The 13,760-nt window shown below is 37.8% G+C and overlaps 1 protein-coding gene across 8 annotated transcripts in view; it reads right to left on the reverse strand.

Annotated features, from left to right (window-relative positions):
• Positions 1-732: 732 nt before the first annotated feature.
• Positions 733-13,760, reverse strand: part of HERC2 (HECT and RLD domain containing E3 ubiquitin protein ligase 2) — a 115,507-nt gene continuing 102,479 nt past the window's right edge. For 7 of the 8 annotated variants that reach the window (XM_041119563.1, XM_029999308.2, XM_041119562.1 and 4 more), the window contains 7 exons: positions 7,255-7,396; positions 6,279-6,473; positions 6,066-6,178; positions 4,989-5,179; positions 3,081-3,186; positions 2,336-2,548; positions 733-1,728 (listed from right to left, as the gene is read on the reverse strand). In XM_041119563.1, coding sequence (XP_040975497.1) covers positions 1,456-1,728; positions 2,336-2,548; positions 3,081-3,186; positions 4,989-5,179; positions 6,066-6,178; positions 6,279-6,473; positions 7,255-7,396 — 1,233 coding nt within the window. In that variant the 3' untranslated portion in view covers positions 733-1,455. Of the gene's footprint in view, positions 1,729-2,335; positions 2,549-3,080; positions 3,187-4,988; positions 5,180-6,065; positions 6,179-6,278; positions 6,474-7,254; positions 7,397-8,495; positions 8,973-13,760 lie in introns of those variants that run through there. The other variant, XM_041119568.1, reaches the window with a different exon arrangement.

Genomic DNA, 13,760 nt, shown 5'->3' on the forward strand with positions numbered 1-13,760 from the left:
TGGAATCGAAGTCAAATGCATACACTAAAAAAAATGAATCAACTCTGAATTGTAAAATGTTAAATATTGACATATACCTAGCCTAATAATTAGTGAAGAAAAGGTATGACATGCCCTTCTGCTGGATTTTAAAGTAAAATACTACCACTGGATTTTAAAGTAAAATACTAGTGCTTCGGCACAAATAAATCTCATTTTCCTACTTTGAAAAACTACTGCATACACTGTGTAGTTAACACATAATACCTGCCCAAACGCCACTTGACTTGAATGAGTTATTCAAACAGGCTACTCTGGATGCACCATGTTCCGTGATCAAGCCTTGTAAAACGATCTGATTTTCTCAGAGTCAACGTTTTATAAGAGTGTCATGGTACTCTTCCACTCACATTCAGGTACTTATACACATCTGTCCCTTCCACTTCCTCAAAAGCAATTTTTTTCCCAGGTGTCCAAGAACAAATTTACCATTACTGACAACAGTAGCATTAGGACCAACTGCATAAACAAAGTGTACCTAATCGCTACCATTAACGTGTTGTGTAGACTTGCTCTGAGTTTACTATAGCTCATGTTCTCTCTATGGCAATGCACCTACTATTGGTGGAGCACCACCAGCAACATTTGGCCAACAGCTATAAACTGCAGAATCGTTTCTTCGTAGAGCTGTTCCAATGTTCATCCCATGTAACAGCTACATTGTCATTAAAAAACACATACTTTTTTTTTCTGTGGCAGAACTTTTATTTGGAGGGAAATTATAACTTTTGCATTTACATGGCACAAATTATATACAGTACACTTTCCATGATAAGAATTATGATGCTGTTCACAGAAAGGTATCAAATTTGAGATAAATAATGCATAAGCTAAAATATACAAACCAGGGGTGGAAGTGAAACTATTGGCCATTTTTATTATCTATAGAAGAATTTCAAGGAATAATGTTAATTCAATGTTCAAAAATTTTTAACAAACTTCTAGTAAAGTTAATTGAAATATTTATAATACTATTCAGTTGTTGCACAGTATTTCCAATATACAATCAAGAAGATGCACAGAACACAACACTTAATATGAAAAAAACCTATTGCACCCACAATTTAAAGGTTTCACTGCCTTTTGGATGCTGCACTACCATATTTATATAAACATTTACAACACTTCAGTAAACACAAAGGTTCTAAATGTAGTGCAGCATTATGGGGGGCCACTTTCAGCTCTTAAAATAAATGTTAAATGCCCATATAGTGTGCCATTTATTCTAAGCTGATGGTTTAAGCTGTAACCCTTAATTCCTACTGTGAGTAGCAAACACACTTTCCCCATGTTCAGGAGATTACCATCCCTCTTCCTACATACTCTATATTCCAACACCTATACTGTCCTTGGCTTCATTTGTCATTTTGGCATTTTGCCTCAGTGCTTGTGACAACTATCCCTTATATTATTTTCTTAATGTCCTGTTAAGTAGTCCTGTGTAGAATCTGAAGCAAAAGAATCGGCATCTTCATTATCAGAATCGTCACTACTGTCATCAGCCGCTGGCTCTCCTGTCAGCGCTATCCGGGCATAATCATCAGTGTCTATAGACTTACAGAAGTGAATGGCATACTTCAGTTTTTCCTCTAGTACTTGCTTACAGGAATACCTGGGCAGCTTCAGGAGAAAGAAGCAAGTGTATGACTCAGGAAGAAAGTGGTCTGGAGGATTGTATTTATCCAATACCTGTTGAAAACAAAAAGAACAATATTTTTGATTGACTGTCCAAACTAAAAATAAATATCAAAATAATACTTAAATTTTTTTAACAGCATATTAGATTTGTGATTCTGATGCTGAAGTTTCTTAAAAGAACAATGAAAAGACCAAATCAATTTTCCCTACACTAAGTAAATAAATAAAAACAGACATAGATGAGCTTCTTTGATCATAAATATGTAGTTGGGAACAATCTAAAAAAGATTGTATTACTTCAGCAAATACCAAAATATGATTTGAAGATTGCTGGTTTTTAATTTAGCTGAAATTAATAACTGAGCTGAATAAAATGCTAAATAAATGCCAGCAAAAACAGTTCATGACTGACAGGGGAAAACTACCAAAATCCAGAGATGTAAATGGCTGGGAAATGAAACGAATATCCACTTGCCCAGGTCAAGAAACAAAAATATTTATATACATTATAGGACTCTGTTGCACTGTCGAATCTACAATGTAATGTTGCATAAACAGTTTAATGAAATCAGCCTGTTCTCTTGTTATGTCGTGCTACTACTTCTCCACCACCAGCTTTTTAAAATAAAAACCCCACACCCCATCCCATACATCTTACCTGAATAACAAAGTCCCTCCCTCTGAAGTCTGCAATAGTCCTGGGCAGCCTTGTTCTGCCCCACACAAAACGCAGGAAGAGAGATCGCTCTGTATTGGAGAAGGACTCCATCACTTCCCAGAACCACTGTATCAAGGAAGCAGTTGGTTCAATGCCTTTATAAGTTGCTACAGATTTCAGAAGGTGGAGTGGAATATCCGGGCTTCCACATACCTGAAAAATAAAATATAGTGATAGGCTACAAAAGTCTGATCAAATCAATTATAGGTGATTTGTTCCCTCCATTCCTTTAAAATACTTAATCAGCTTTTACATTGACAAAATGAACATTCAAATATTTGAAGTGCTGTGCATAGTCTCCTATTACAATAATGGTAAATATACATCTTCCCATCAGGGGACAATAATGAATCTTCTTTCATGTTCCTGAATCACATAAAGAATTAAACATTTTGCTTGGGACTAATATCTCCAATTCACCTCCTAGGCCCCTGGTTTGTGGGGGGTTTTTTTTGTTTTGTTTGTTTGTTTCTTCCAGAAATAACTCATTACATCACGGCTCAGCTGTATCAAAATAACCTTATTAACACCAAGAGGGCAATTAAACATCTTCTAGTTTTTCCTTGGACAAAATGTTTGCAATCACTGTGAACAGTATTTAATGTGGGTTTTGGATTAGTAAGATATAAGTGAAGAATCTCACTCCAAGTTAGTCTGACAGAGGTAGCAAAGCAGAAATTGATACCATAGTTTCCAGTTCATATCCTGTAAAGAGTGAGAGTAGAGGAACTGGAACAACACGGGCCATCCCCTCACGAACTGCTGCAACTTGTTCGTCAAATTCATGAAGTCTGCAGAGACACATTTTCAGAGTTTCTGTGAATGCCATTTCTAGCAATTACTGTAATATCAAAGAAACTAACCATTCTCCTCAAGTCTCCAGCTATGTGCTAAGGAACATTAATGAACATTTATCACACAAGATACTTGACTTATAACAGTTTCTACACCAATTCATATTGCACAGCAAGCTCAGTATGGACAGATATCTCCCAATGTTTAGGATATTTTATTTCCAGTACTATTCATGTGCTGTGCCTGTCAAGAACAAGCCAATACCCCATTTGGAAACAACATGCTCTTGGGAAAAGAATGGCTGTACTTTGAAACTCTGCCCGCGCACATTCGCAACACTAGACAGACATGGTAAAAGAAAAATGGGTCTGAACTAAAACATGCTGTCTGAGGGGACAGGAGTTGTTGTATTTCAAGACAGATGCAAGTCTAACATTTTGCTGCTTCTGCTGCCACCCATGATTTGTGTTTTGCTTTTTTTTTCCCTGTCAAATAATTTCTGAGATTTTTTACAGAACTCTCTAGAGCAGAGATTCGCATCATTGACAACTCCTGTCCTCACGCTTGTCATCACCAAAATAAACAAAGATGTCAGGACAAACTTCATCTTTTGCATCCACTTTTTCACATGCATTCTATTCAGGTGCTAGTTTTTCTCTCAAGGGCTTCATATAATTAAACAACTTGATACTTAATCTAAACATTTAAATGTTTTTCCCAAAGGCCTTTTAACTGTAAAATGCTTTAGAATTTCTCGCCTCCTTTGAGGACAGCCAGGACTGCCAAGAGAACAAAACCATTTCTTCAAAGGAATGTAACATTTTATATAGACATATCATTTATCCATTCCAAATGAAATTTCTCTCTACTGTCAAAACCAGGTTTAAGTATTGGTGCATAACCATTTGGGCAGGGGGGAGGAGAACCAAGAATGTAATTCAGTAGTTGTTGGCAGACACTGTAACTACAAACTAATAAGCAAATATATAGTGACGATACAGTCCTGCTCAAGCACTCTCTAAAACAGTTCACTGTGGCAGAGAGAATAAAACTACTATGAATCAGTTTCTCATCCAAATTATCTAAATTTCTATATTTCAATAGGCACTAGGCCCACTGCTTCACATAATAAGATGCCTGTGGTTGCTTCTTAGTTGTACTTGTCTAGATTAGCTGTCTAGGTATTTAAGCATCCAAAAGCCTGTCTTCTCAAATACCGAACAATTATTTCCCACTGATTTCAGTGCAATGTTCAGTTTTTGGCACCCGTGGGTGAATTTACTTGTCTGTACACAGGTGTCAGACTAATTTTATGGTGTCCAAGGAACAAATATTTTGTTTCGTGTATTCCAACTTAGATAAGAATAGAGTAAGAATTCAACTGGGACTGCTCTTGACTGCAAATGATGATATGAAAAACTGTGGGAGCAGCAGTACTAAACCTAAGCTCTCTTCACCAAGAACTTAATGATCAAGCCTATTACTTTATCGCATAGGAGAAGAATTAGATGGATGGGGCATTTCTCTACCTGTAAAACCGGCTGCCAAAACTGCTCTGTCAGGACAGCTATTCAAATCTAGAGCCATACCTGCTAGTTTATTGTTCTTCCTAAAAATTAAGTTTAATCTTTTCTCCTTGGATAGATTAAAAGAAATCAGAAAATCAACACTGTAATCACATGAGAACATTAAAATACTTGTAAGAGGCTGAAGAAGTATATTGTTTAAAAGGTTTTACTTTTTTTTTTAAAGAAAATGCTTATTCAAGTCAATAATTTGAATGACTTATTCAACAAACCTGTAGTTTATTGCCAGTCTCACATATTCAGCTCTATTATCCAGTGTAATATGGGTGTACTTGGAACTCAACTGAATATCTTGACCACTTGCATTAGGCACAGTGAATGGGAGGCTCATAGCTTCAAATTCTTCTGAAGTAGCTTCATTGTCTCGAATGTACATAAGCCCAGGAATAAAATCTTTATCAACCTTTGGAAAATAACAAACCCGAGTCAAAATCAGTTTACTAGCACTATACAACAGCGTCTCTTGCATACAAAATGCAGTACATCATATATCGTCTACCACAAGCATTGTCAAATGTCTGACCGCAACCCACCTAACTTAATTTCAAAGCCATAAAACAGCTTAATATTTTACATAAAATTTCATTATGCTGGGATGTGGGAGTGTGCATGTGTTCTAGATTTCAATCCTTTCGGGAAGCATTTGCCAAGAAACTGTATTATACAAGAAAATGGATTTAAAGCCTAAAAACATAATCATCTCTACGAAGACCCAATGCTGGTTTTGGTACAAAAGGAATCACCTTACTGACAAGTAAATGACTCGATGCTTTTACAGTAAGTACATTTCTACATGACAGTATTTGAGAAGGAACTCTTCTTTGTAATGAAGACCTAACTCTTACTCTACATTTACTGAGCTCAGTAAACGGAAATTGAAAGTTTGTGATGTTTGACGTGTGGGCACAAACTATTCTCAGTAGTAGTTTGAACTCATTTTCTTTTACTTCAAAACAGTGGAGGCGTGTGCACCTCATCAGTTACTGCATCTTGGCACAACAGACAGTAACAGCTACAAGAAGGTCTACTGGAAAGTAGGAGTTCAACCACAAACATTTGTCTAGTCAAACCCATGAGAAGATTTGAGAATGCTCTAGAATTCAAATAGCTTAACAACTTAAATTTACAGTTTTAACAGTGAGTACAAGTCATCCTTACATACTGGCTCAAAATGTAAAAGGCAGTCAAAATACAAGTATATAGAAAACAGGGAATCACTGGAGAAAAACTGATGCTAGAGTCCACTTGTCTTCCGTAAGTTATATCCTACTCAGGAACTTCATACTTACCTCACTGAGATCAGCAATTGTTAGGTTCATTCCTGCAAGCTGCTTCCACACTGGCTCAGCCAGGTTGAGGCTGAGAGGGCTGCCAGTCCGGATAGCAATGCCCAAAAGTACACCTGTAAGTTTAAACATAGTATTTTTCATTTTTTCTTGTTAGATTCCAATATTGTGATCATGTAATGCAAGTAGAATGTCACACTGTTGCTAAGAAATTACCAAGAAAACGGAACATGTTCATATGCAAGAGTGACTTGGCAGCAGGATTTAATAGGAAACAATCTCTGTTTGCTCCAGATTCATCTCTTCCATTTGGTGTCACAATTAACAGAGGGGTCAGCCCATTCTGAAGCTCCTCGCACATTTCTGCTATTGATTCACTATAACCTCCACCGCAATCATCCACAGATTCACCTTGGAGAAGAAAAAAGGCTCAAAATTAAACGTTCTTTCAAAAATAAATGAAGTACTAAAACTGTATTTCCTTCCATGGGGATGACTGAGCAAACAGAAGTTTACTAAAAGCTACACTGTCATATCTGTTCATATGAAAACCCTTTATGTTTTGCTTTATATTTGGATATTTCCAGTTCATTGTAAATAGTATTATTTAGATTATACAACATATCACAGTGTCAAAAATACTATTTTGCTAGAGTGTAACTAACATTTTTGTGTTATACACTAATCAAAATAAAATAGAATAGAGGTAGAAAAAGAAAGTCAAAGCAATGGAATTCCTAAGTGACATCTGAAAGTAGATATATTTTATATATCTTATATACAGTAGACAGAATAGCTCTTCAATCTAAAATATTTTTAATCAAAAAGCTCAAAGTGATATGTGAACTGTAAAAACAACCCTATCAGTAAAACCAGCTAGCCAGGATTATTTACCAATCCAGACCACTGCAAAACAGGTTTAGGTTTTGCAGAATGTTTGTTGTAAGCAGAAGAGTTGTCCCCAGAATTTGAGGAAAATTACAGACACATTTCCATTAATCTTGAGGTTTTTTTATAAAATCATATTAAAAAGCTTTTTACTTCCTAACATTTTAAGCACCTTCCTCTGCCTACATACATACATTGTTTTCCTCTATCCCTTCCTTCCTTCAGGTCCTCCAAAAAAGTAAATTTGAAGAAAACTGCAAAGTTAAGCGCAAAATAGGGGGGTGGGTGTGGAGAATCCTCTTACCAACAAACTTGACTTTCCAAACACGATGAGGAAGCAGAAGGCTATCAGGGCTAAAGGAACTCATTTTAGCACACATCTGTCCAAACACTGACTTTGTACCATCAGGCCCAGCCAGTCCTCCTTTGCTCCTAGAACGTTTTACCTATTGAGTAAGCATATTATAAAAGTCACTGTAAGAATGCATTTCAGCTGGCATCGCTGTGCCAATCAGACCATAAGATTAATGTTTATAAAATACTAATGTGTTCAGTGAAACATCTACAGAGGTCCACAGTACACTATATCTTGTATATGTACTACATATACAGAAGAACAACCACATTTCAAATTACAGCACTACAGTATTTTTCAGTACCATCTAATATTCATCCCTAGATAGAGATATCACAGACTCCTATTACATACCCCAATCCTCTCCAGGAAGATGAAAGCACTTAAAATCTCAGTCTCTTAGGAGCCCAGAACCATTTCAGAATCATATGATGGTTGAGGTCGGAAGGGACCCGTGGAGGTCATCTGGTCCAACTCCCTTGCTCAAGCAGGGCCACCCAGAGCCAGTTGCCCACAACCAAGCCAAGACAGCTTTCAAATATCCCCATGGATAGACACTCCACAGCTTCCCTGGGCAACCTGTGCCAGTGCGCAGTCACCCTCACAGTAAAAAAATTGTTTCCTGATGTTCAGACGGAGCCTTCTGCGTTTCAGTTTGTGCCCACTGCCTCTGGTCCTGCGACTGGGCACCACTGAGCAAAGCTGGGCTCCATCTTCTTTGCACCTTCCCTTCAGACATTTATATACATTGATGAATTCCCCCTGAGCCTTTTCTTCTCAAGGCTAAACAGTCCCAGCTCTCTCAGCCTTTCCTCATAGGAGAGATGTTCCAGTCCCTTAATAATCTTTGTGGCCCTTCGCTGGACTCTCTCCAGTATGCCCATGTCTCTCTTGTACTGAGGAGCCCAGAACTAGACACAGTACCCCAGGTGCTGAGTAGAGGTGAAGGATCACCTCCCTTGTCCTGCTGGCAACCCTCCTCCTAATGCAGCCCAGGACACCCATTAACCTTCTTTGTGGCAAGGGTACATTGGTGGCTCGTGTTCCACTTGGTGCACACTAGGACCCCCAGGATCTTTTCTACAAAGCTGCTTTCCAGCTGGGTTACCCCCAGCAGGTACTGGTGCCTGGGGTTGTTCCTCCCCAGGTGCAGGACTTCGCACTTCTTGTTGAACCTCATGAGGTTCTTGTCAGCCCACTTCTCCAGCCTGTTGAGGTCCCTCTGGATGGCAGCATGACCCTCTGGTGTTATCAACTGCTCCTCCCAATTTTGTATCATAAGCAAACTTGCCAAGTGTACACTCTGCCCCATCATCTAGATCACTGATGATGTTGACCAGGACTGGACCCACTGTTGACCCCTGGGGTACACTGCTAGTTCCTGGCCCCCAACAAGTCTTCATGCCACTGATCACCACCCTCTGGACCCAGCCGTTCAGCCAGTTTTCAACCCACCTCACTGTCTGCTCATCCAGCTCACACTTTGTCAGCTTGTTTCTGATATAAAAATAGGACATACCTAAACATTAAGGAGAAAGAGTTACTGGTTCCAGGATAGGCTGCACTGCAACTTCTGCAATAGGTCCTATCTCTGTGACATACCGGTTTAAACTGTCAGTGATTACTACAATTATCACCATTTATAAGCACTGCAAATTCCAGCACCTCTGTAACAGAAGAAATTTTTCAACTAATTCTTGGATTTGCAGAAACATGAAAAACACTATCTGGTTATCTAGATGCTTCCACTACATGTCCTGAACTGACCTGGCAGTGCTGAATGATTGTTCTAGGTAATTTCTATGACCTGACATAGTCATAACTACTTGAGATAATCTTAGTTCAAACACAGCTGACTGCAATGATAATGATTTTTTTTTTTTTTAAATTAATCTAAAAATTTGGAGGTTGATTAGGCCTTAGTAATTTTACTGTTAGAGCTGGAAACATGCAAAAACTATAGGTGTGTTCACTGCAGCTAGACAGAATGATTCTTACCAGTTCAGTTGACAACCCTGTGGGCTTTCTTCCCTAGATAAGGAATTTTATGTTCCCCGAACCACCAATACCTTACTTATCTTTAATTTCAAACAGTTCATCGTTCATCTGTCTCTACTCAGCATTATATCTGTTCATCTTTAAAGGAAAATGGAAAGACAAAGGAGTATCAATGATAAAATTTGTCAATAAAGTTTTCTTCCTCTATTTCTGAAGAAGCAGCCAATGCCTTAGTAAATTCAGTTTTTCTGGATTGTAATCTACTTATTTAATGCATGCTATCTCTACTCATACATCCAATTGTCAAATCTGGGTGAATTTTTCGTACATAAGACAGATCAGAGGCTGTGTTGTTGGCCAGAAAACTGAATACATGTTATTCTTATATTCATTAATGATAATATTTAAATATGCATCTATGATACTTACTAGGACCCTCTAAAAATGATTAAGCACTACTAAAATACACATGTATATACACACACAGAGTATTGTGTTTCTTAGGCACCTACAGAAAAAAGTGTATTTTAAGATAGGATGAAGATCCATAAGAAATGGCATGCAAGGAAAATCTCATGTATTTTGCTGCAAGAAGTGCACACGAAGTGGGTAAGAATACAAAAAGCATTTCACCAGTATAGAGAGGAAAGAAATTGAAAGTAAACAGAAGGCTGGAGAAACCCAAGATATGTTTTTTTCCCTTGGTGTTCTGCAATTTATATTCTCAACCTGCCCTGACTGCAAAGGGACTCCTACAGTGCACATACTTCACCAATATCCATGAGACTGTTCATTCAGAAATAACCCAGACTCATCCTGCTAATCTGTATTTGGTGCCACTCCAATCTACAGTGCATCTCAAAAACCAGTTGTTCTGATGCTGCATACTTCTGAAGCTTTGGATAAAACATCCACCAGATTTCTTTTGGGTTTTATTGAAAGGCTGACACACTCAAGTCTTCCTCATGTATAAGTTCTGTATCAACAAAAGCTGGTTTTCATTCAATGGGTTTCTAAGAAATTTGGATGCCCAATAAGTTTTAAGTTGAGAAATCACTTGAGTCTTCTCTTAAAAAGAGGAAAGTATGAGTAGGTCTATGAAAGCAGTAGTTGATTCATTGTTTTTTTTCAAACCTCAGACCTAAAATACAAATTAATCAAGTGGCAATAAAAAGGCAAGCAATGCTGCCTGAACTGAACAGGGTGGCATGCACATTTGCTATTATACATTTAATTTAGTATTTATTTACTAGCAACACAGAATTTTCATTTAATCTGATCATTTAGATGCAGGAATGGTTACAATTTGACTTTTAACAAAGCAATGTAAGAATACCATGAAGGGTTATTGGCATTTCTGCCAGCACCTTAATATATTGCTTGCTGACAAAGACAGATGCCCACATTAAAATTTATTAGGTTATTAGCAAAGAGTAAAACACTTCACTGAAAAACAGCAAAAATTCATACAAATATGTTTAGGCCACAATCCACCACAGGTGTTTTAGCTTTTCATTGCAGAGGTCTGGAGCACAGCATCTTGCTCATGTTTCCAAATCATCCCCCTTAGAGACATAGTAAGTATCCTGTGAAATCTATTTTACTAAATAGGCTGAACAGGGTCAGATATAACCCTCACTGAATGCACGGCTTACTAAACACAGATTATGCAGCATCTCAAGTTTTTAAAATACAGTTCCAACCTTATTGCTGATGTGATAACTTTTTAGCATAAAACAAGTTAATATGTTGATTAGAGCCCAAGAAGGATTTTCATAAAACAATCTGCCCTCAGAAGATACAAGCTTGTGGAAAACCAACTTTTCTTGGACGAGAGAGAAATGCAGCAGCTCAAAAGCAGCATGCAGTGAAGTGTGGAAGAATCAAGTTCAAGAACTTGCCTCAGTGAATAATCACTTATTGTGAGCAGCACTGTTGCAACAAAGGGAGAGAGGCACTCAAGTCAATCTGTAATCCGGTTAAAGCATTCTGAAGTGAAGACAATCAAAATTTAAGTTCTTTCTCTGAATCTGAAGAACAAAACTTTATATTTGTCTCAAGCAGCCTGAGAGTAGCCACTGAAATCCTGGCCATCCTGTGGGACTCTCTCAAACGCACCAGAACTTGGGAGAAATGTAATACATAAAGACATGCACTCAGAGACTAATAAAAAAGGTTTACAAAAAGATGACAACTTATTAGTTGGAATCAGCTAAGAAAGAGAATGTGTACTGTTAACACAGAAGACAGATCTATGAAGAAAACAAACCCAATTCAAGGATATGTCATGAAATCACTCTCCAGAACAGGTCAAGAAGTATCAGTGTGATAATTACAAGAGCACAGACACAGTCTCACCTGTACCTTGAGGTTTCAGTTATCTATGCTCAAACTGAAATGCTACAGAAAAAATACAGTATAAAAAGATGAAGAGTAGAGAAAGACTATTCTACACAAGCAGACCAAAAAAGTTCAGCCTGATCAGTGTAGGAAAATGAAGGCTGTCATGAAATGAGTGTTCTTTAAAAGCACATTTGATAAGGGAGAAGACATAACCAGGAAGGAGGAATGTTACTTAAACTGAAGTGTAACACTCACAAAAGAACAAATAATTCATTCATTGATATGCTGTGCCTACTTTAAGATCAGATCTTTTTTAATCATCATGCTAGTGAGATTTCTGTAACCCACATTTAATAAGGAGCCCTAGTGAGGGGGAAGAAGCTATTCTTAAAGTGGCATTTCATGTATCCATACGTGTGACACTACGCCCATAACGGTAGGGAAAACATTGAACCAGGAGATCCTTTGCAATATTACACTCCTGAAAGCAGACATTCTCCTTAATAACTGAAATCTGTTTCCCTTTTAAAAGGAGGAAATTCCTTTCAACTACTGTAATAATCTCTTTCATCTAAAGGCAAAGATATGATTTAACAGCATTGTGAATTCGTCTGCCTATAGGTCGTAACACACTGTCCATTTGACACCACATGAGCTACACTGGTACTTAAATACTAGTTAAGTCTGATCTGCTAGTAAGAGGGTCAGTAAGTAAACCTGAGCACTGGAGCCCTGCCTAGACATGTAGCTGTTAGTTCACTTTCTGGCTCAGTCTTTGACTTCTTCTACTGCACCCTTCCAGAACAAGGCCCAGGTGCTGTTTTGAAACATTTCACTAAACAACCATTCCCAAAAAGTAGTATGGATAAAACTGTGTCAAGTTTGGTTTCTTCTGCCATAATGTAGTCCTCCAACAGTGTCCCAAACTGTCTCTGCGCATTCAAGCTTGCCCTCATGCTACACCTCAAAGCATAAAACATCTACCCTCAATTTTATACTACTGAACTACCAGGCTGGCACTTGGGTGAGTTGCTGTACAGCCATCACATTGTATTTCACACACCTTGAGCAAGAAAACTACATAAAACTACTATGCCCTTCTACCACAAGGCTCCCAACAGAAAAGATCCAGGGCCAAGTAGCATGTAAAGTGAATGTGATCTACTCTAAAAGGAATCTGGTCCATGTAAAACTTGACCTCAGGACAAGGGAGTGATGTTTGGCTTGCTTTTACACTGCAAGTTAGACAGCTGTTTTGTCCAGTTCTGGTAATTCCAAAGAAACCACTGAACAACAAGGTGAGCTGAGGAAATATTTTAAAAAACAAGTCAGCATCTGGAAAACAACTTTAAATTAAGCACTCATCTTTTTATTTTATACAAAGGAAGATGAAGTGAATTGACTGTACCACATAATATATAAACTGTAGGAGGAGTCTTCTGAAAGCAAAGGGATCTTAAAGCCTAGCTGCAGTTAAACCCACAACTGCAAGTAAGATGAAAATTCGTAACATTGACAATTAGCTGTTTGAGACTAGGTAAAGCAGCTTTGAATTTTCAATTAAATATTATAAAGAATCAAACAGTTTAAGAATCCACATTTTCATTCTCCGCAAAAGCTAACTTAAGAAATTGTGACCCGTACTTGGTACTGTGTAATCAGGCCAGATTATGAACATGGTCTTTTTTAGCCTTCAAATTGGCCAAATCTAGGACAAACTTGTGTTACAGCAATATTTCATTTCTCCCAGAACCTATAAAGAAGGGAAGCCCTGCAGCCACCAGTTCTTTTCTAGAGTTCAAGACAGACTGAAGTAACGAACTGGACTACAAGAGAAAGCCTATCTTAATTAACTCAACAGTAGAAGAAGGACACCAGGAAATGAGCCCCAAACCTACTCACTAGTTTCCTGCCTAAAGTTAAATACTTGCACTGCTTTATTGGCATTTCTGAATTCACACCTACACAAAAAGTAACAAGAACATCTCTGGCAATCTCTTCAGCTTCAACTTCCCAAATAATAACTAAAATAATACATTTTAATCACATAACATTACCACAAGAAATTTTAAGTCCCCATAGAAAACGGCAAAGAAGCAGAAACATAGTCCAGC

This window comes from Aquila chrysaetos, chromosome 23, assembly GCF_900496995.4.
Source record: "Aquila chrysaetos chrysaetos chromosome 23, bAquChr1.4, whole genome shotgun sequence".
NCBI classification, from domain to species: domain Eukaryota; kingdom Metazoa; phylum Chordata; class Aves; order Accipitriformes; family Accipitridae; genus Aquila; species Aquila chrysaetos.